The following is a 24,104-nucleotide window of genomic DNA, read 5'->3' as shown; positions in this document are numbered from 1 at the left end:
TCATTCATCCGGAATCGGATGTGAGTAATTCTTGGCTCTAACTTGAAGAGCTCGACGAGACGAACGCGATGGCACGTTTCGTTTTTGAGTTTGACGAGTCGGGTCGAGCCAAAATTGGCTCCGATTCCAACACAATCTTATTGTAAGTTTCAGTTAAGTAAATATCATATAGTTAAGCTATTTTATACCAAACGCTACGCAATAGCTTTTGCAGATGAAAAAACGCTTTTGTTCGTCATACCAAACAACCATGATAGCTTTTTATAGAGCACTTTTGTTTAAGCGCTGAAAAAAAAGCTATTGAATTAAGCTATACGTGTTCCCAAATGAGGCCTTAAACAGCAAATAGTTAACATTACAGGATATAAATTAAAATTACAGTAATGAAGATTTGCATAGTAAACCTTTGATTCGTGAAGTTTTCTTTATTTTGTAGCTTGTAAATCTGACATCTTGTCTTTAAAAAGATATGGAGTTTAAGCTTCGAAAACCACCTGAATATCTGAGAGATAAGACTTGTATCTTAGAGGGCCGCCCCTAGCCCAAAGCAGACCAAATTCAGAAGGTGCTTAGAAGGGTGGTTTTCATAGTTTTTTGAGCGGTGTTAAATTTCTCGGTCGTCGAAGATTTAGTATAGAAGGTTATTATTATACGTTACCATCTTGGGACGAACTTGCGGGTTGTGTGAGTCGTCTTCATCTATCCTTCAATAAAGATTTCTTGTTCGCCCGAGGACGTAGGCTTTAAAGCCGAACCTCGTTAAATTCTGTTCGCATATTTAGATTTTGGCTTAGCTTTACGATTAATCTTCATAGTCGGATCAATTTTTAGGATAGGTTCGATAGCTTCCGCGACTTTTAGTTTTAACAATTGGTACCAGAGCCTTGTTGAGATTGAACGAAGAGAAGATGGGATCGAGAAGTGGTACGGTCAAAGCAGGGAAATATGAGATAGAGAAGTTCAATAGGAAAAACGATTTTTCTTATTGGCGGATGCAGATGAAGAATCTGTTAATCTCGCAGAAATTACACAAGACGTTGACGGGAAAGAAACCAGGAGATATGTCAGATGAGGATTGGGAAGAATTAGATCTCGAAGCACGGGCTACCATTATGTTGTGTCTTGAGAGGGACGTGGCGTTCCTAGTAGACGAAGAAACAACGGCGGCGGGTGTGTGGTTAAAACTAGAAAGCAGTTTCATGACGAAAACTTTAACGAATCGGGTCTACTTAAAATCCAAATTATTCACATGTAGAATGGAAGAGGGTTCTTCTATTGAGGAATATGTGAATAGGTTTGACAGGATTATCTCAGATTTGAAGGATATTGATGTTAAGGTTGAGGATGAGGACCAAGTCCTCATATTGTTACTTTCATTGCCAAAATCCTATGAAACCCTTGTTCAAACTTTGATTCTTGTTGGTGATAGTCTAAGCATGGAAGAGACGAGAAATTCGCTATTAGCGGATGACCTTCGTAAGGTTGCTACTAGCAGTATGGCGTCGGGTGGAGTAGACAAGGATCAAGCACTAGGGTTGTTTGTAACGAGGGGGAGGAGTAATGAAAGGGGAAAGGGAAAGGGCGGGAAATCTTGATCCAAATCTAGAGGCTCTTTCAAGAAAACGTGCTTTAGTTGTGGTGAGCTTGGCCACTTTAAAGCGGCTTGTCCAAAGAGAAAGTTGAAGCAAAAGAACGAAGGCTACAAGGAGAAAAAAGAGATGCAAGAGGCGGGATATGTGTCAGAAGAGGCGGACGAATGTTTCTCGGTGACAGAGGTGTTTGAGAAGATCTTCGATAAGTGGAAGCTTGATTCAGGGGCGTCACACTATATGTGCCCAAATAGGGAGTGGTTTACTACCTATAGGAGTATAGATGGTGGTACAGTTATACTGGGTGATGATAGTATATGTAAAACTGTGGGACTCGGAACAATATGGATCAAGATGCACGATGGAGTGGTGAGAACATTGACGGACGTAAGACACATACCCGATTTGCGGAAAAATCTAATTTCCCTTGGTGTGTTGGAGCGGAACGGCTGTAAGATAATTATAGAGAATGGCTCCATAAAAGTCGGTAAGGGTTCTTTGGTGGTAATGAGAGGTACTCGTTACGGTAATTTATACAAACTTTTGGGGACAACAATTACGGGAGATGTAGCAGTAGGAATCAGTGGAAGGGATCCAACGGCTAGTACGAGGCTTTGGCATATGCGCCTTGGGCATATGTCAGAAAAGGGTCTATCTTTGATGTGCGGGAAAGGCTTGTTGAAGGACATGAAGAAGCCTTGCATGGAGTTTTGTGAGCATTGTGTGTTCGGGAAGGCACACAGGGTGACGTTCTCTACAAGAAAGCACAGGAGCAAAGAGGTGTTAGACTACGTACACACCGATGTCTGGGGACCGGCAAAGTTACCTTCCAAGGGTGGTTCCAGGTATTTTGTTACATTCGTTGATGATCATTCGAGATTTGTCTGGCTTTATTTTCTGAAGCATAAGAATGAGGTATTCAACACATTCCTGGTGTGGAAAGCAATGGTTGAGAACAAAACTGGTCGAAAGCTGAAGACGTTAAGGTCGGATAATGGGACCGAGTACACGGATGGGGCATTCAAGGAGTTTTGTAATCACGAAGGCATTGTGAGGCACTGGACAGTAGTAAACACACCTCAGCAGAATGGAGTCGCAGAGAGATTGAACCGTACACTACTTGAGAAGGCTAGATGTATGCGCTCCAATTCGGGATTAGGCGTAGTATGGTGGGCAGAATCTGTTGCTACAGCTTGTTATATTGTGAATAGGTCTCCACATTCTTCTTTAGATGGCGGCATACCTTACGAGGTGTGGTCAGGTGAACATGCAGATTACGGGAGACTTAAGGTTTTCGGTTGTACGGCCTATTACCATGTTAAAGGTAACAAACTTGACAATAGAGCAAAGAAGGCAATTTTCTTAGGATATGCTACAGGAGTCAAGGGTTATCGGCTATGGTGTACGGAAGACAAGAAGTTTGTAATCAGCAGAGATGTGGTGTTTGATGAGTCATCTATTGTAGCTATGGCGAAAGCTACGGTGCCTAGTTGTGGTGATGTTGGGTCTACTAAAGCTCAAGTAGTGGAAGTAGAAGCCGAAGACCAACGGGTTTCTAGGAATCATGATCCGGTGGAGCATCAGGATAATACTCAGGATGAGGAAATTGATGAACCCGATCATGAGGAGGTTCAAGGGGAAGGTACACAAGTTTTACAACAACAACAGCAGGATGTTTCGGTACACACTAGGCCAAAACGGTTATATAAGCCGGTACAGAGGTTAGGGTCAGACAAACCTCTTAGGCATTACGGGCAGGCAAATCTGGTTGAATATGCACTCTCGGTGGAAGACGACGAGCCGGTCACCTTCAAACAAGCTATTAGCGCGGAGGAAAGAGAGAGTTGGTTGGTTGTTATGCAAGAAGAGATGGAGTTTCTTCACAAGAACAAGACATGGGAGGTTGTCCCATTGCCCGAAGGTAAGTCTGTTATTGGTTGTAAATGGGTGTACAAGAAGAAAGAGGATTCTTCCCAGATCAATGGTACAAGGTATAAGGCAAGACTAGTGGCCAAGGATTATGCACAGAAAGAAGGGGTCGGCTACAATGAGATTTTCTCACCGGTCGTGAAACATACTTTTATTCGGGTGCTATTGAGTATTGTTGCTCACAGGGATCTTGAGCTGGAACAACTCGATGTTAAAACCGCCTTCTTGCACGGAGATTTGGAAGAATAAATTTACATGGCTCAACCTGAGGGATACAAGGTTGAGGGCAAAGAAAATCAAGTATGTCGTTTGAGGAAGTCTCTTTACGGATTAAAACAATCCCCTCGCCAATGGTACAAACGATTTGATTTTTTCATGATAAAACATGGTTTTCGCAGAAGTGACTATGATTGTTGTGTATACATCAAGAAGCTTCGCGAAGGTGACTTTATTTATCTCCTTTTGTATGTGGATGACATGCTTATTGCTTCTCAAAGCATGGTGGAGATAGATAAGTTGAAATCTCAACTCAGTCAAGAGTTTGAGATGAAAGACATGGGCGCTGCAAAGAAGATACTGGGAATGGAGATTAAGAGAGAGCGGTCAAGTAAGAAACTGTACTTGAATCAGAAAGGTTACATCGAACGAGTAGTTTCTCGGTTCGGGATACAGAATGCGAAGGCGGTGTCAACACCTTTGGCACCACACTTCAGGCTCTCGGGAAAACAATCTCCCACTACTACGGTGGAGAAGGATCATATGGATCGTATACCGTATGCTAGTGCAGTTGGCAGTTTGATGTACGCTATGGTGTGTACTCGTCCGGACATTTCACAGGCGGTCAGTGTGGTTAGTAGGTTTATGACAAACCCGGGGAAGACACATTGGGAAGCTGTGAAGTGGGTCTTGAGGTACTTGAAGGGTACCGTTGATACGGGTTTGTGCTTTGGTGGAGACACATGTCAGGTAAGCGGTTATGTTGACTCGGATTATGCTGGCAATCTAGATAGAAGGCGATCTACTACTGGTTATGTATTTAAGGTACATGGTGCTCCAGTTAGTTGGCGATCGATGTTACAATCTACAGTTGCGTTATCTACTACGGAGGCCGAGTATATGGCTATGGCCGAGGGTGTGAAGGAAGCATTGTGGTTGTGGGGTCTTCTGGATGATCTAGGGATTAAGCAAGAGTGCGTGGATGTATGGTGTGATAGTCAAAGTGCGATCCACTTGGCGAAGAATCAGGTTCACCATGCTCGCACTAAGCATATCGATGTCAGGTATCACTTTGTACGAGATGTCATAGAGGAAGGTGATGTTTCTCTCATGAAGGTACACACAGATGAGAATCCCGCAGACATGTTGACTAAAGTGGTGACGTGTAGCAAGTTTCAGCATTGTCTGGAATTGCTGCAAATCGGCTCGTGTTAAGTTGCCCGAAAGGGCGTAATGGCGACAAGGTAATCTTTATGTGAAGGGTTGGTAGAACTACGGTAGGCTTGATCCTGTAAAAGGGTACGTAGGCAGCCATGGTCATATGGTGCAGTCGGATGAAGTTACAAGAAGCAGATATATCTTACAAGGAGTATCCTGGTGTTCGTCCAAAATTTGAAGTGTATCAAATTGTGTACGAGGTGGAGAATTGTGAGAGGCGGTTTAGGTGACTTGTGGCGGTTTGTCCAATGGCGGTTTGTCCAATGGCGGTTTATGGAGCCAATTTGTGGCAGTTTCTAATTGTGGCAGTTTCTAATTGTGAATTGGATTCACAAATTGGACCCGGCTTATATTATTATAAATAGGGGGTTAAGGGCCAATGTATAATCACCAACACAAGCAACAACAACTCTTCTTTAGAGAGAGCTAAAGAGAGAGAGAGCTAAAGAGTGAGAGAAATTTTCATAGTTTTTTGAGCGGTGTTAAATTTCTCGGTCGTCGAAGATTTAGTATAGAAGGTTATTACTATACGGTACCATCTTGGGACGAACTTGCGGGTTGTGTGAGTCGTCTTCATCTATCCTTCAATAAAGATTTCTTGTTCGCCCGAGGACGTAGGCTTTAAAGCCGAACCTCGTTAAATTCTGTTCGCATATTTGATTTTGACTTAGTTTTTCGATTAATCTTCATAATCGGATCAATTTCTACGATAGGTTCGATAGCTTCCGCGACCTTTTAATTATAACAGGTGGAATGTGGTAGCCTTAACATACGTATAAAGAAAGGTCTTTATCTAAACATCAAAGTTTAGCACCGAGGATTAGTCCTTGTTCAATGTCCTAAAAGACAGTGTTCAAGTCCCCACACCTCCTTACTAGTTACTCCAACAACACTATTAAAGTTCTTTCACATTTTTTTTTTAATTCACAATCTTTAACATTTTCTTCATTTTACATTAAGACTTCATTTCAGCACTACACCAAATATTATAGTTCACATCATATATTATAATTTAGGTCAAATAGTTAAGATCATCAAATGTCTGATTTTTTTAAATCTTTTTTCTTATGTTTAGCACTCATGATTCAAACGTTTCTTAAAAAGAGTTGATATTGATAATGGGTTGCAATCATTTTCTGAGTTTTGTGTTTTTGTTTGTTTATCATATTTCTTCACTGATTGAAATGTATAAAGCTAGGGCACTTCATAACTAACCAAACTGGGTCTAACCTTAAATGGGTATCACAACTTATTACTAATAACAGCTGGAATTTGCAGATTTTACAGCAGTGCTTTAATAATGAGATATGCAGATCTATCCTGAGCATCAACATCCAAAATAATCAAGAGGATAAACCGTTGTGGACGTTAACTAAATCCGGTAGTTTTCCAAAAAATCTATGTATAACTATTTAAGAACAGGAAGCACGGACAACATGCAGGATCAAAACGACTGGCTCTTTATCTGGAACATGAATACTATCCCGCGAGTGAAACTATTTCTTTGGAAGTGTTGCACTAATAGCTTACCTGTAAAAGCTAAAATCGGCAAGTTCATTGGAGACCAATTCTCTTGTATTAACTGTGATGAAAACGAAACTTTAGATCATGTGATGCTTCATTGCACGTTTGCAAAAGCAATATGGTTTCATTTTCAGGTGAGAACGGATCAAATTAGCTCTACTAATCAATGGATTAAACAATGGAGAGAGCTAAATGAGGATATCACCAATCAATATATCCTTTGGTTCATATGGAAAGCCCGATGTGAAAATTGTTTTAACACGAACAAACAAAACCCGCGACAAATAATCGACAGAATTAATAATGCGTCTATCACTCCTCTCAAGATTGAGACTGTTCTCACTAACAAATGCAGGAAAAACACTAAGCAACAAACATGGAGACCTCCATCGACACCATACTTAAAGTTGAACGTCGACGCCTCTTTTACCAACGCTACAGATCCGGCCGGAATAGGATGTATCATTAGAGATGAAGAGTCGAATTTCATTATAGCAGCAGCAGACTCGGTGCGGTTCCAAAACGTGGAAGAATGTGAAGGACTAGCCATCCTTTCAAGTATACAATGGGCGTTACAATTGAACATCACTCACGCTCACATAGAAAGCGATAATCAAGCTCTTGTCAAATTCATCAATGGTCAAAGTGTAGGACTACATTGGCAATCCTTAAAGATTATGCAACAAGTTAGATCCATGATAGATAAATTCGAGGGCATCATGTTCACCTTTGTACCTAGAGACTGTAATGCTCCAGCAGATGCGCTTGCAAAATGGGGAGGAAGAAATGAGGATCGAAAAGTGTGGAATTATGTACCTTCTTTTGTTTCTGTTCTACTTTAGTTGTCTTGTTTGTATATTGTACGCTCGTTTTTCATTAATGCAATGTTTCCTCGTCAAAAAAAAAAAAAAAGCTAGGGCACTTACATAATTTTATTTTCTTACTACCATTTTCTATTATGTTAAAATGAAATAACATCTAAACAATACAATGAATATCTGTTAAAAAAGTATTACTATAAAATAGTATAATTACTAAGTTTATCTTTTTGGTAAATTTGTAAGTAAATCAGAGCAAGAAATGAAACAAGTCTAAATCAAATAGAATTTCTAACTGCAAAATTCGGATGAAGATTAGTTCGTTTTTTGCAAATATATCTCGATTAAATTAGTGTCGCTCTTTTTCTGAACAACGAGTTCTTACAATGTGAAAACAAAACAATTTTTTTTTATCCAATTACCCAGGTTCAATCTCAAGCATAAACATTTTTTTCTTATTAAAATGTATTTTTTTGAATTACTTTACTTGGATCTGACACTTTTACCACCACCGCCATTACTCTTCTAGCATTGTACCTCTAGTACCACCACAATTACTAAACCTCGAACCACAACCATCAATACACCTCCACACTGCAATCACCATCAAACCACAATCAACACTGTCACCATAAGCACCAAATAAGAGAAGGTTGAATTTCTTTACGTTATTTTCTCTAAAAAATATTTTCTAATATTTTTTTTTTTGGTATAAAAAGAAGAAGAAACGGAACAAGCTACTGACTCGCCAAGTTTTGAATACGCTAACCACTTGATCGGAAGGTCTAAGGACCGACGAGGGCTCTCCTAGAACCCGAGTCGATACCTCACATTACGTGCAAAGAAAATGTAGAAAATTTCGATATACAATTTTTTTTCTTGTGAAACGCGTGTGAGCCCCATTTTTCAAACTCGTTTCGGGCCTTCGAAATTTCATGCCCAACCTGCAAATTAAGGTCCAAAGTAAGTCAGGTCGAAAACAAATTTTAAGATATGCTTCTAGTTTTCACTATAATGTAAAAAAAAAATTAACTACTGAAGGACCCTAAATACCTTCACCAGTCCAAAATATGCTTCTAATTTTACCAAACATAAGTTTTTTTTTTTTTTGAAGCTGGGAACTAATTTTCACCAAATACAAGTTAAACTATTTATATTTGCCTTTGATATGGATTTCCACTCTTAGGTAGTACCAACTCACAGTGAGTCTGAAACCCAAGCAAGAAGGGTCCACGAGTCTTAGGTCCAAAATAAAATTCAAAAAGGGATTAAGGTCCAATCTTCCAAGAAAAAATGATTTTGGTTCTTTTCTCTTTTAGAAGAAACATTGTTGATACATAATGTGTTATGTATGACACATAAAAAAATGAAATAAAGTATGAAACTTTAACAATAAATTACACGTTATTTATGAAACAAAACAAGAATCAATAAATAGAAAAACACTATAACTTTGACATCTAGACATACTTTAACTATTCTGGTATGCTAAATTGGACTATTAAATTGCGAACCAGTCGAAAAAAGTGTGGAGAATCCGAATATCCGATACAAGGTACGCAGAGAAAAGTAGAGTTTTCGGTAACTCCAACCAAACATCTGTTTTTGCAAAAGAAAAAATAAGAATTTGCTTATTTCCCAAAAAGATTGCTTCTGCATAGAACTGAGTGAATCAGTCATTGACTCCGACTCAAGAATCTTTTTATGATGAAAGGAACTAGTAACAAGAACTATATTAGTACTTCGTATGAAATTTCCCGTGACACACATAAATGCACAAAGTCAGTCTATTAAATACAACCCCTATCTCTTCTTGTGACACCTTTATTATTCATTCTCATGCTTTCCTATAAATACTTCTTCCTACCACCAAAAATATAAACGAACCCAAACTAGATCTCCTACATCTCTCACCATGGTGAACGCCAGTCTTTCTCTCCTGCAAACACTAATTCTAACCCTAATTTGTGTTCCTTATGTCTGGTCGTACACTGTCGTCGTGTCTGAGTCGGGTGTCCCGTCAGCATTAGTTGATGCCCCGCAAACTGGCTTTAGCATGAACAAGAACAATATCCACACCGATCCCCATGAACAACGAGCAGTTTACGACATTATGAAGGCAACCGGAAATGATTGGGCTATTGACATCCCTGATGTTTGTCGTGGCAGATGGCATGGCATTGAGTGTATGCCAGATAAAAATCAAGTCTACCATGTGGTCTCACTCTCATTTGGTGCTCTCTCTGACGACACAGCTTTTCCCACTTGCGATCAGAGGCGTTCTTTTTTATCGCATTCGCTTACTAAACTTCCTCACATAAAAACATTGTTCTTTTACCGTTGTTTTAGTTATAATCCACAACCGGTACCGTCCTTTTTAGGTCAATTGGGAACCACACTTCAAACATTGGTCCTTAGAGACAACGGACTCGTGGGCCCTATTCCGACTGAGTTAGGAAATCTCACCCGTTTAAAAGTCCTCGATCTTCACAAGAACAATCTTAACGGTTCAATTCCTGTGTCACTAGGATGGCTTAAGAATCTAAAGTCATTAGACTTGAGTTGCAATAAACTATCCGGAATGATTCCGGGTTTAAAATACCCGGTTTTGAATGTATTGGATTTGAATCAGAATTACCTTACGGGTTCCATTCCTAAAAGCCTAGGTAATTGCCCTTTACTTGTAAAGATGGATTTGAGCAGGAACCGGTTTTCAGGATCCATACCCGAATCAATAAAGGGTCTTAAGAGTTTGATTCTTTTGGATCTTAGTTATAATCAATTATCAGGTCCATTTCCAACAACAATTGGGAGTTTGAATACTCTTCAAGCTTTAATTTTGAAAGGGAATAGGATGGAATCGACAATAATACCATCTATCGATGGGTTTAAGGGTTTGATGATTTTGGTCATGTCTGATATGGCATTACATGGACCAATACCCAACTGGCTTGGCAAATTACCTAATTTACGTGTTCTTCATTTAGATCGCAATCGTCTTAATGGTACAATCCCAAAAACTTTTCAAGATCTTAAGGAAATGAGTGAGTTGAGGCTAAATGATAACCAATTAATGGGTCCTATTCCATTAAAGAGAGAAGTGGTTTGGAAAATGGGTAGAAAGTTAAAGCTTTTTAATAATTCGGGTCTATGTTATGACACAAATTATGTGCATGAAGAGGATTTCGGTTCATCCGTTAATACGGGTATTGGTTATTGTGGGGCACCAGATCCGAATTCCATCACAACAACCCAACATCTCTCTTTGGCGGATAAACATTTTTCGATTTCAATTGGAAACTCATCCGCCTCAACTATTGACTTGTCGATTCGTCTAAGTTCTTTATTACTTCTCATTTCATTAGTTTTCTTTCAATAGTTACTGTAAAGATTGTATTTTTTTTTCATAGAATTACATAATATAGTATTGTTTAGCATGCTCATCTTTTATTGGAAGAGGTCCAACTGATTGGACTCCACCCTCAAAAGAGAGACCAGATATCATTAGTACATCATATGTATACTCCAATCTATGAAATACATCTTCCCAGGTTAGCAATTTTGGGTTATGTGGCATGTGAACATCTACTTTTAATTTTTTGTTGAAATGGGGGCTTATTTCCCATATGAACACCTACTTTTTCTTTTTTTTTTTGTTGAGACTTTGAACACCTACTTGAGACAACATTCTTGTGTTGTCTTCTAATTAATCAAGAAATGCTGAGATGGTCATATTTTCATTTTTCTATCTAACACGGTTGGGGAACAGTTGAATCATAAATTTATTGTGCTTGAACTTAAAAACATAAAGGAGATCATCTCGATATTTCGTAAAGAAATACCACGGTAGAATTTGATCACCAATAAGTGGGCCATATAAGAAACATCCTCAACTTTTCTTTCTAATGTTAATGTTAATTTAGGTCACGATGGAAATAACTTTTAGCTAGAATGCAAAAAGAGTAAGATTTGAAAACAAATTTTAACATTTTCTACGTCCTTTGGGCATTACAAATTTACAATTGGTAAGATATGCTCGAATTATAGAAAATTGCTTTTGTGTAATTACTATAGCCCGTGCCTTCAGAACGACAAAATTTGTGGAACACTTTACGTAGTTGTAAATTTTAAGGTAAATGTGTTCTGCATCTAAGGTTGTTTTGTCTTTCTTTCATGAACAATAAAATAAAAAAGTGTTGACAAAAATAAATTTTATTAAGTCGTAATTCGATGAAAGCAATTAAAAAGATGGAGATGTATTGACGAAATTCCTCCATTTACTTAAAGAAAAGGTGGCCAATACACGTACAACCAAATATCTTATCCGGACAACTATTTTCGGATCCGGTACAAGTCAACAATCTCTGATTTAATTAACTTCGATTTAATAGGGGGACAACTCTATCTCTCATCATCTCTTTCTTTTCTTAACAACAACAAATCAAAGAAAAAATCCAACCATGGTTTGAGGCGATTCAAAATCATGGTTTCTCTTAAAATTAGGGTTTCTCCTATTCAAATCCTTCTTAAGAACGACAACTATAATGAACAGTACTCAAAAAATCTACAAAATTAGGGTTTCTCCAATTCAAATTCTTGAATGATGAAGATGGGAAAGAAGATGATGATCTATTAGCCACAATTCTTGAATGATGGAAGTTGTAAAATTTAGAAGATTATAATCTATTAGTCAAAATTCTTGAATGATGGAAGCTGTATTGAAGGAAAATCCTAACAATGGTAGTTTTCATCGAAATTGCTCCAATTTTTGACCGACTAGGATCATGTTCGAACGGAAAAGGAGGGGTTATGCCGGAAATTCATGGAAGTGAAGTTATTGGTAGTGGGAAAGAACGGATGTGAGGAGGGGTCTGATAAAGTAAATGATTCAAATGTTAATGAAAGTTCTTCTGATGGAGATGGAAGATATTGTGTTGATGGCATGCAAGGTTTGGAGATTCATGGGAATGAAGATGATGATGATGATGATGATGAGAGAGAAAGCGGTAACCCTATCTTAGCTGAACACTTGATCTAAATTAACCCTAATTAACCCTATGTTCTTTGTATCAATTAAATTAATTTAGCCTTTTAGGTTTTCAATGTTAGGGTTATTACCAATCCTCCATGTATGTAACATTTCTGTATATGAATAAATGATCTTCAAAACACTGAAATCTTTTGAAAAATCGAGTTGATGATTTATTGTTGGAAAACTTTGAAGTATCTGAAACTCCATTGAATCTTCAAGCGGATGAGGAGTTAAAGGAATTTGATGTTCATAAAAGGAGAAAGAGATGATGAGTGAGAGAGAGAGAGTTGTCCCCCTATTAAAATTAGGGTTTTCTACCACGTGTCCTTAGGGCATATAATAAGCATTAAATTTTTGAATTAAAAATGTAATTTCTTTACTAAAATCAAGTATGAATTTTCAAATTAATTGTTATTCCTCTTTTATCCTTAATGATTTGAACCCTTTTTTTTTATGGGAAAAGGCCTTGGCCTCATTTTATCAAGACGAAATATTGACTACATCAGTCGCCAATTGACTTACAATGCAAGAAGGGATGTTCGGATGCACCCAACTTTGAGTTACATTATTTATAAAAGCAAATTTTGCAAGTAAGTGTGCACTATTATTCATGATTCGAGCACAATACCCAAACTCTAGTTTATCGAAATTTTGCGCCACCAACTGAACATCCGAAACTATATGTTCTATCCTCCGGTGGTTGTTCATTAACTGCTATACAAGCCGAGATAACTTGCAATGAATCCCCCTCAATAATAACCTGTTGGTGCTTCAATTCTGTTGCCAAGCGGACTGCCATTTTCGCTGCCATGGCTTCCGCCACCACTGCATCCGATAACACCATAACTTTAGTTTTGGCTGCTAAAAACGACCCTTCATGATTCCTGGCCACAACAGCAATTGTTGCCATCCCTTGATTAAATGCCGCGTCAAAATTTATTTTAATATCACCTACATAAGGAGGACACCAACCGCTCAAATTATCTTCCGACTGTAGCTCAGTCCCAGTTGTTTCCACACCTTCATTCTCTTCGTCACTTAACATTTTGACTGCCTGTTGAACAATGGTATTTACACATGGTAAGGTATTATCAAAGATACGTTTATTTCGAGCCTTCCATAAACACCAAATGGTGTATATTCTCAACTTCAATTTGTTGGCATCGCTTCCTTCTTTTAACCATTCCAACAATACTTCCTTGAACTCTATATCTCCATCAAGTCTAAGGGACAATAAGGAACAACTCCAAACTTCCATTGCAATTCTACATTTCCTAAACAAATGATCAATAGTCTCTTCTTCCCTATCACAGAAAGGGCATAACTTAGAGACCACAAAATTAAATCTCAATGCTCTATCTTTTGTAGGAAGAGCTTGCCGAAGTAACCGCCAAATAAAATACTTAACTCTTGGCAGCACATGTAATTTTTTCCAAAAAGATTGCCAAGAGAAGTTCGACATTGTATTACCACTTTGTGACGTCGTTGGGAAAGATTTCTCTAAAGATTTGTAAAGTGATTTAGTCGAGAACTTACCTTTCTCTGTATGCACCCATATGATTCTATCTTCACCTCCTCTAGTATTCAACTAAATTTGAAGTATAGCCCTTGCGGATAACTCGTCAAAAATATATACTATAATTTCCTTCTTCCACTCTCCGGTAGAGGTTATCAAATCCTTGACTTTAAATAAATTTAGGATGTCTTGGTTTTCTAATCTTTTTCCTGGTTTAAAACCCCTTAAGTTAGGAACCCAAGGGTCATCCCAAATACGAATAGATGCACCATCTCCAACCGACCAACATAGACCTTCTTTGATGAATTCTCTCATTAGTAACATACCTTTCCACGTTTGAGTACATGACGTTTTAGACTCATGTAACCAAAAATCGTAAGAATTTTTAAGGTATTTTGCTCTCAAAACTCTAACCCATAATGCATTGGGTTCAGTAATAAACCTCCATACCAATTTCCCAACCATAGCTTTGTTCACCAATCCCATATTGCGAATACCTAGTCCTCCATCTTTTTGACTACCCTGTAAGTTATTCCAACTTAAATAGTGCATCTTCATGGAATCCGTATCATGTCCCCACCAGAAATTCCTTTGGTGTTTCTCAATATTATCAATCACCCCTTTAGGAACAATGTTAGTAGAGAGGAAATAAACAGGAATAGAAGACAATTCACTCTTGAGAAGAATAGTTCTCCCCGCATGTGAAAGTGTCTTTCTTTTCCAACCCGAAAGCTTCTTCTCGATTCTACCCACTATAAAATCATAAGATTTAATCTTGTGTTTAGGTTTAAGTAGAAAGTTCCCCAAGTATTTGTCATCATCTTTCATCTCTTTTACTCCTAGGCCAAGAATAACCATTTCCTTCTTTATAGAATCACAATTTCCACTTAGTTTAACCGACGATTTCTGATAGTTTATAAGTTGCCCCGAGCATGAAGCATAAAAATCAATAATCCGTTTCAGCTGTACAACATTAAATTCCGAAGCCTTGCCAAAAAAGAATAAGTCGTCAGCAAACATTAAATGACTGACACTCGGAGCATGCCTATTCAGTTTTAAGCCACTATATAACCCATCAGTTTCTGCCCGAACCACTAACTTGGTGAGAGTCTCGGAACATAATATGAAAAGGTAAGGACTTAGCGGACATCCTTGTCTTAACCCCCGCTCACTATGGAAAAAATCTTTAGGTTTTCCATTCAATAAAATAGAGAAAGATGCCGAAGTAACGCAATTCATAATAAGAAGTAATGATTTATCTTTAATACCATATCGAAGTAGGATTTCTCGTAAGAAATTCCATTCCACCCGATCATAAGCCTCTGCCATATCAACCTTAAGAGGAAAGGCTCCCTCTTTTGCGGTAATAGTATTCATAGTATGAAAGATTTCTTGTGCCACGATAATATTATCTGATATTTGTCTTCCCGGCACAAAAGCATTTTGTACTTGTGAGAATAATTTTTCCAATAACAGCCTGATTCTGCAAGTCAGAATTTTTGTAATAATTCTATACAATACATTGCATAATGAGATAGGTCGATAATCAACTGGAGTTTCTGGATTCTGAATCTTCGGGATTAGAGCTATAAATGTATGATTCAGATTACCTGGTAACTGACCTGACATAAAAATTGTCTGAATTTGAGAAGTAACATCATCACTTATAATATTCCAGCATTTTTTGTAGAAAATTGTCGAAAACCCATCTGGTCCCGGAGCTTTACACGCCTTCATATTTTTTAAGACATTCCAGATTTCATCTTTCGAAGGAGGAACGGACAATAGCTCATTCTCTGTATCTAGCAATGGTTGATCGGTCAGTGCTAGATCTTCTGGGAACGCCTCAATTGGTTCAGCCCTTGAAACCCTGAAAAAATGATCTACAAAAATGTTAGAAATAATTGTAGGATCAGCCGACCAAGAATGGTCAGCTAACCTTACGACATTAATATTATTCTTTCGTCTTCTATTGAGCACCGACAAATGAAAAAATTTTGTATTCTTGTCCAAATCAGTAACCCAATGTTTTTTGGCTCTCTGAGTCCAGAAAACCTCCTCCATCTATCTCAATCTTGCCAATCTATCATGAACAATCTGTTCTGCCGCAATATTAGCTTCATTAGGCTGCCGGTTCTGAATAAGTAAAAGCTCCTCCTCAACTGTTTTAATTTGAACAAATAACTGTCCCACATTTAATTTGCTCCATTCTTTCAGCATCTTCGCAATATGAGGGAGTTTTTGTGTAAAACTTCCTTGAGTTTGATTCCAACTCTCTTCCAAGATCTGATTAAAATCCTCATGTATCGTCCAATGGGCCTCAAATCTGAAAGGCATCTTACCTCGTGATTTCATCTTTTCAGTATTCAAGATAATGGGTGCATGGTCACTATTGAATCTCGGTAAGTGTTTCACATTAGCATTCGGAAATTTGACTCTCCAGTCGGTACAAGCCAGAACTCTATCTAATCTCTCACGAATATGATCTTGACATCTTCTCCCATTAGCCCAAGTATAGGCCGGACCTGAATACCCAATATCTAATAAATTACAATCAATAATCATATTTCGAAATAATTTAGCCGCCTTTTTGTTAAACCCGGAACCACCCCATTTTTCAGATTCCATAGAGATGGGCTTAAAGTCTCCAATTGCACACCAAGGTTCCCCCACTTGTGTGCTAAATCTTCTCATAAAATTCCAGAAATCCTCTCTATCATTTGTACTTGGAGGTCCATATACTGTTAATAAACTCCATTTGTGATAAATCCCTACTTCCTCAATTCGAACATGAATGTGATTAATCGAATGTGAGATAATTTCTAGTTTCACATCATCATCCCATAAGAGCCATAATCCACCACTCAACCCAATAGCCGGAACAATAAATGAATTCTTATACACCACCTTCTGAATCCACTTATTCGTAGAACTTTGTGATAACTTAGTTTCTGACAAAAAACGATAGAAGGTTTGATCGCCCGGAGGAATGAATTCAAGGACAGAATCGTCGGGTCATTCCCCACACCCCGACAATTCCAACTTTGTATTATCATTGAGGGAGCGGCCTTATAGGGTTGGCTGCCTTCACCCATTCAGAAATAATAAATTGAAACCGCCTTTGTACACAAAACCGCCACAGCCATCTTCTTTCTAAATTTAGAAACTGCCTTCTTACAATTTATTGAAGTATATTGAAGAAAAGGAAGATATCTTGAAGATATCTCCCCAAGATAGAAAGAAATACATAATATAGCAATTGTAATTTTAATTGTTTCCTCTTTGTAATATTTCCTTATTTATTATTTCTCTACAAACCCTATTGTAATCTCTATAAATATGTACCCAAGTCTATCAATGAAATTACCTTTGATAATTATATCTCTTGTTCCTCCTTCAATTTAATATGGTATTAGAGCAAAGTTGATATTTCTGGGATTTCTACTCGATAATAATTATTTCGTTTATTCGGATTTTATTCATTCTAAGGAGCTCTACGGATTCTTATTATCGTTATACTTTGAGCATCCCAACTCCATCTTCAAAGGTCAGTTACTAACACAATTTTTCTGAATTTTTTCAAATTTTTTCGAATTTTTTTCGATTTTTTTAACCTATTTTTAGGTTATGAATAGTTCTGTTCCAGAATTAGGTTAAAATTAATCCTGTTCCGATTCAGATTAGAATTTTTCCGTTCTGGTTTATCTAAAAACAGAACAGACCTAATCCGGTACATCTTTACTCCGGAATAGAGAAAACCTGGTATACTTGTATACCAGAATAGACTTAACCTGGTATTTTCCAATACCAGTGTATAAACTAAACCCGGAACACAACAAACTCTGTTCCCGATCGGAACCAAAAAATCACTTTTGGTTCCCGACACCAACTTCATCTTCTCCGGTGACTACTTCTAGGGTTTTTTTGTTTTTCCGCCGGAATTAGGTTACAGACGAAGGAAAGCAAAGTCTCCGACGTCTGACCGCGAAGGGTTTTCCCTCATCTAAACCGAGATATTATTTCCCCCGACGTTTCTCTCTCTACACCATTAAAACTTGATCGGAAACCCTAGTTTTTCTCGATCGGATTTTTTTAAAAAAATTACAACCCACCATCTCGGTTTCCAGCCATCTCTCTTTGCGAAAACCTGTCCCTTCGATCACCTCACAAAAGCCCCTGTTTTTTTACTCGGAACCCTAAATTTTTGGCCGGAAATCAACCTCCCTGTTCCTTGATCGGAACCCTAATTTTGGCCGGCGAGATTTCATCGGAACCCTAATTTGGCCGGCGATAACTGACGCAACTGAGTCAAACCAATTTGACTCAACCCTGTTGCTTTGACCCGTGACTTTACTTCTGTTGACTTGACTACAGTCAGCCGACCTTGACCGACCCAGCTTTGACTTTGACTGACCCAGACTTTTGACTTTCTTTTTGTGACACCTCACGTTTGTGACGTTTTTTTTCCCCACAGTCCATAAACTGTTTGGCTTATTTGTGACAGCATCTACTGTCATATTAACTTCCCAACACTTCTGTTAAGTTGTGACATTCTGGGCTGTCCCTTTTATTTCCTAACACTTCTGTTTGGACTATTTGAGACAGCACCTACTTCCTTTTTTCTTTCCGACACTTCTGTTAGTTGTGCAAATTCTGAACCGTCCCTTACATATTATTGTGACGTTGATTTTAAAATAGATTATTTTTTTCTATTCTTTACAGAACAATGACTTCTGGACAATCTGCCAACATCAGTGATCTGAACTCGAATTCAGATGACACTCCACCGATGACAGACACTACTCCTCCTCTTCAAATATGTGAGGCTTATTATGTGCATCCTTCGGATAATGCCACTTCTGTTGGTGTTAATCCCGTTCTTACCGGTCCAGACTATGCTGAATGGGCTCACAGTATGCACGATGCTCTTATCATTAAAAATAAGCAAGGTTTTATCGATGGGTCGCTCCCTAAACCGACGGATCCTGCGCAACTTCATGCATGGACCCGTTGTGACACCATGGTGGCTGCTTGGATATCCAATTCTGTCAGCGAGGAAATCCGACGTAGCACGAGACGTTCGGCTTCTGCTTTTGATCTTTGGAAGAATTTGAAGGAGCGTTTTGCTACGTCTAACGCTACCTACATTTATCAGCTGAAGAAAAAGATTTCTGCCCTTACTCAGGAGCACCAGACTATTTCAGCTTATTATTCTCAGTTGAAGTCTTATTGGGACGAATTGGATGCTATCATCCCACCCACTTCATGTGCTTGCCCTGTTGGCAAAACAACTATTGAATATCATCTTACCTCGCGTACGATTGAATTTCTCATGGGTCTTCATGAACGTTATTCTGCAACTTGCAATAACATACTTCTCATGGAACCACTACCTTCTCTGGCCAAGGTATATAATTTGGTCATTCAAGAAGAGCAGAAAAATAAGATCAATGCTCCTTTTGACTTTCACGCTTTCAACGCTAAGATCACGGCTGCTAACAAGTTGAAAGAAAGTGATTTACCTCGCCCGAAAAATAAGCGAGTTCGTCCTTATTGTACTAAGTGCAACCTTCATGGACACATTGCTGACACTTGTAACAGAGATGTAATGTGCACTCATTGCAAACGTCTCGGTCATTCTGTTGATCGATGTTATCTCCTACATGGTCGCCCCCCTCGTCCAGGTGGTGCCCGTAGCACTTCTCAGGGTTCCAGCTCTTCTGCAGCTCCAACTCTTACCAGAGAAGACTATGACCGCATTATGGCAGTTATCAATGCACAAACTCCTTCCAGTTCTGCTATGATGTCAGGTACTTCCCTATCTCACCCTTCTGTTTGGATTGTTGATAGTGGTGCTTCAAACCATGTTTGCTTCTCTCTAGATGCTTTTAGCTCTTATGCTTTAGCACCACCATCTTGTTATGTTCAAATTCCTGATGGAGCGACTTACTTAGTCAAATACATTGGCAGAGTCGTCTTTTCCGACTCTCTCTCTATTGACCAAGTTTATTACATTCCTAATTTCAAATTTAATTTGATGTCTGTAAATCAGACTTGTAAATCTTTGAAATCTGGTATTTATTTTGATTCAACTCATTGCCTTTTTCAGACGATCTCAAATCATCAGGAGATTGGTCGGGCTGATGCTATTGATGGACTCTACATTCTCCGTAGGAATTTTACTGCACTTGCTTTGAATAAGTCAATCGACGTCTGGCACCGTCGACTTGGACATCCTAATTTAGGCCGTTTACGTACTTTATCAGAACGTTTCCCGTTTATTTCCTTTAATAAGTCGCATGAATGCGTTGTATGCCCTATGGCAAAACAATCTAAGTTGGTTTTTAATAAAAGTAGTAGTTTTAGTACTTTTGCTTTTCAACTTATTCATGCTGATATTTGGGGACCCTTTCCGGTTCCATCTTTAACCAACAAGCGTTATTTCCTCACACTTGTTGATGACTTCTCCAGATTTACTTGGACATTCCTTATGCAAACCAAGTCTGAGACTAAAACACATTTAAACTTCTTTTTTCAGTTTGTTTCTAAGCAATATCATAAGAAGATTAAATCTATATCCTCGAGTCCTGAAAATACATTTTCAAACCCGATTGAAACATTTCGTTCTGATAATGGAGCCGAGTTCTTATCCAATGATCTCCAAACTTGGTTCCATTCTCATGGAATTCTCCATCAACGCAGTTGCGTCTCCACACCCGAACAAAATGGTGTCGTCGAACGTAAACATCGTCATTTACTCGATGTTGCTCGCGCTTTGCGTTTTCAAGCACATCTCCCTTTAAAATTTTGGGGGGAATGTTTAAAAACGGCAACCTATTTAATCAATAGAATGCCGACTCCAATACTTTCATACAAATCTCCTTATGAAATGTTATATGATTCTCCACCGGACTACTTAGCTCTCCGAGTTTTCGGTTGTTTATGTTTTGCAACCAATACCAACATCCAAAATAAGTTCGATCATCGAGCTAAACCTGGAATATTTGTTGGTTATCCGCCTGGGAAGAAAGGATACACCATTTACGATTTAGAGACACACAATCTCTATGATTCCCGGAACGTGCGTTTTTTTGAGGATAAGTTCCCTTTCGCTGAACGTCAATCGACATTCTCTGAACCTACCTCCTTCACTCCGCTTTCATCGGACGCCTATTACTTCAGTCCCATCGACGATACCCACTCGCCTCATCCGGACTTGTATACTCTCCCGTCTTTGGTCGACGACCATTCACACTCTTCCACTGACGCGACCCCCATCCCACCTATTGTGTTAGACTCCTCATCTTCCGCTGCTTCTTCCTCGGAGGAATCTCCCGAGCTTCCTTCTGACTCTGTTATTCCCTCGCAAGGTATTTCCCCTCTGCAAGGTGCTTCTCCTTCGAAAGAACCTTCACCTTCGAATTCTGACACCACCCCGGTTTCAGCTACTTCTCCCGAAGAACCTTTACCTTCTTCTAGACCAGTCCGTACAACGAGACGTCCTGCCCATCTGGCTGACTATCTTTGTTCTTGTACTACTACACCTACGACTTCCACCAAATATCCCTTAACTGACTATGTCAGTTTTGAAAAATTCACCCCTTCCCATCGAGCATTTCTTACTTCTGTTGTCAATACGGAAGAACCCACATCCTATTCCGCCGCCAAGGCTTTTCCAGAATGGCGTGCTGCAATGGATAAGGAAATTCAAGCTCTTGAACAAAATCAAACTTGGTCATTAACTCCCTTACCCCCTGGAAAGAAACCAATTGGTTGTAAATGGGTGTACAAAATCAAATACCGCTCTGACGGATCAATTGAACGTCATAAAGCGCGACTCGTTGCCAAGGGTTATACCCAAGTAGAAGGCATCGATTATCATGATACTTTCGCCCCAGTCGCCAAATTGGTCACTGTTCGTGCACTTCTTTCCGTTGCTGCCATTAAAGATTGGCCCCTCCATCAGTTGGATGTGAATAATGCTTTTCTCCAAGGTGACTTGGATGAAGAAGTCTACATGACTATTCCACCTGGGTTTTCCAGGACTGGTGACCACAAAGTATGTCGCTTGCACAAATCCCTTTACGGATTAAAACAAGCTTCTCGACAGTGGTTTGCCAAATTTTCTACCGGCTTACAAGCTGAAGGTTTTAAACAGTCATCTTCTGATCATTCACTGTTTTGTTTTTTTGATGGTCCGACTGCCATTTACGTCTTAGTTTACGTAGATGACATCATTATCACCGGCAATAATGCCTCGGAAATTTCATCTCTTCAATTACGTCTCGAGAAACGTTTTTCTCTTAAAAACCTTGGACGACTTCAATACTTTCTTGGAATCGAAGTATCTCGTTCCCCAAAAGGCATTTTCCTTTGTCAACGCAAATACACGTTGGACATTCTTCGCGACTCGGGTCTCCTCGGAGCTAAACCAAGTCTTTTTCCTATGGAACAACACTTAAAGTTATTACCTACTGATGGTACGCCATTAGACGATCCAACTTCGTTTCGGCGTCTTATTGGTCGACTTTTATATGTCACGGTGACTCGTCCTGACATTTCATTTTCTGTGAATTACCTTAGTCAATTCATGCAAAATCCCCACTCCAATCATATGGATGCGGCTACTCGAGTTGTTCGTTATTTGAAAGGCACCATGAATCATGGCATCCTTCTCTCTTCGTCCAGCACTCTAACTATTTCTGGTTTTACCGACTCTGATTGGGCTAGTTGTCCCATCACCCGTCGCTCGACCACCGGCTACTTCACTATGCTTGGTTCAAGTCCGTTGTCTTGGAAGTCCAAGAAACAACCGACTGTTTCCCGATCCTCGGCTGAGGCAGAATATCGGGCTCTAGCTACACTCACTGCGGAACTGCAGTGGCTGAAATATTTGTTTCAAGACCTTCGTGTCTCAATTCCAGAACCCTTTCAGGTCTTCTGTGACAATATGGCGGCTATGCACATTGCCGCCAATCCTGTCTTTCACGAACGTACAAAGCATATCGAGATCGATTGCCATTTCGTTCGGGAGAAAATTGAATCTGGTCTTATTAAAACGACTCACCTTCGCTCTGCCGATCAGATAGCTGACATCTTTACGAAACCACTTGGTTCAGATCCATTTCATCGGTTACTCTCCAAGTTGGGCTTGATTCGGATTCCTTCCCCTGCTCCAACTTGCGGGGGGGTATTGAAGTATATTGAAGAAAAGGAAGATATCTTGAAGATATCTCCCCAAGATAGAAAGAAATACATAATATAGCAATTGTAATTTTAATTGTTTCCTCTTTGTAATATTTCCTTATTTATTATTTCTCTACAAACCCTATTGTAATCTCTATAAATATGTACCCAAGTCTATCAATGAAATTACCTTTGATAATTATATCTCTTGTTCCTCCTTCAATTTAATATATATCTTCATCCATTAGACTCAACTCTCTGCTTCTCTTATTATTGGTAGAACTACCAGCTGGATTAGCTAATTTACTACTTCCTCTTACTAGCTTTTTCATCGAACCTGAAGAAGCTTTAAGGCCATAGTTAACCCTTTTTTTACCTTCGCTTGTCGATGTCATACCCATATCAAACACCATCTCCTCTATCCCTTTTGTTAGTTGATTAGTGTTTACTGCATGTTTGTCATATTTGTGTTCAACTATTATTTGCTCTAGTCTTGTTGAAGGATCTATTACCAAACTCTTCTCCTGCCTTCCAACTTCTTCATCATCAGTAACATCCATCAAGATAGGATCTATTGGTTTGACTATAGAGTTTTCCACCCTCATATGGACATTTTTCTTTTGTTGTACATGTTCCCTCTCACGACCAACATTATTATACATTAGAGCCTCCTTGTTGTTATTCAATGAAATAATTGTGTCCTCCATAGTAGTTAGCTGTGGATTGCGAGAAAGCTGTGTAACAACAACCTCTGTAATAGTATCCTCGTCTAGCTGGTTGGTGTCAGTTAACGAATCCACTCTCCCTAATGGAAGTCTAATAGTTCTCGATAACCCTGAAATTAGCGGCGTGGTTTGTTCGCCCATACCTAAATTTTTTCCAGCAATTATAACTTTCTCCAAACCTTCCTTGTGTATGGGCGCCTCTCTTCTTCCCTGACTATTTATTGAACCAACTTCCGACAATCTGCTTCTATCCACTTTTACCCTAGGTTTAAAATCTGCTTTTAGTTCATCATTAAACCTAGGAAGTAGATATTTCTTTGCTTGTTCTTGTAACTCAGTAGACCATTTATC

The 24,104-nt window shown here is 38.9% G+C and overlaps 2 protein-coding genes across 2 annotated transcripts; one reads left to right on the top strand and one right to left on the bottom strand.

Moving 5' to 3' along the window:
• Positions 1 to 9,179: 9,179 nt before the first annotated feature.
• On the top strand, positions 9,180 to 10,882 carry TMM (Leucine-rich repeat (LRR) family protein). The gene has a single exon (XM_086641903.1). The coding sequence runs from the start codon at positions 9,210 to 9,212 to the stop codon at positions 10,671 to 10,673; it is 1,464 nt and encodes a 487-aa protein (XP_086498029.1). The 5' UTR covers positions 9,180 to 9,209; the 3' UTR covers positions 10,674 to 10,882.
• A 5,024-nt stretch (positions 10,883 to 15,906) lies between these two features.
• LOC147539050 (uncharacterized) lies at positions 15,907 to 16,407 on the bottom strand. Its single transcript, XM_086643060.1, has one exon. It carries the CDS (start codon positions 16,405 to 16,407, stop codon positions 15,907 to 15,909), a length of 501 nt encoding a protein of 166 aa, XP_086499186.1.
• Between the last annotated feature and the right edge of the window lie 7,697 nt (positions 16,408 to 24,104).

This window comes from Eschscholzia californica, unplaced genomic scaffold (assembly GCF_041429995.1).
Source record: "Eschscholzia californica isolate CP2 unplaced genomic scaffold, dmEscCali1.0.p SCAF_5, whole genome shotgun sequence".
In the NCBI taxonomy this organism is placed as follows: Eukaryota; Viridiplantae; Streptophyta; class Magnoliopsida; order Ranunculales; family Papaveraceae; genus Eschscholzia; species Eschscholzia californica.
Note: the sequence above shows the minus strand (reverse complement) of the source record. Positions and strands in the feature narration are given on the sequence as shown.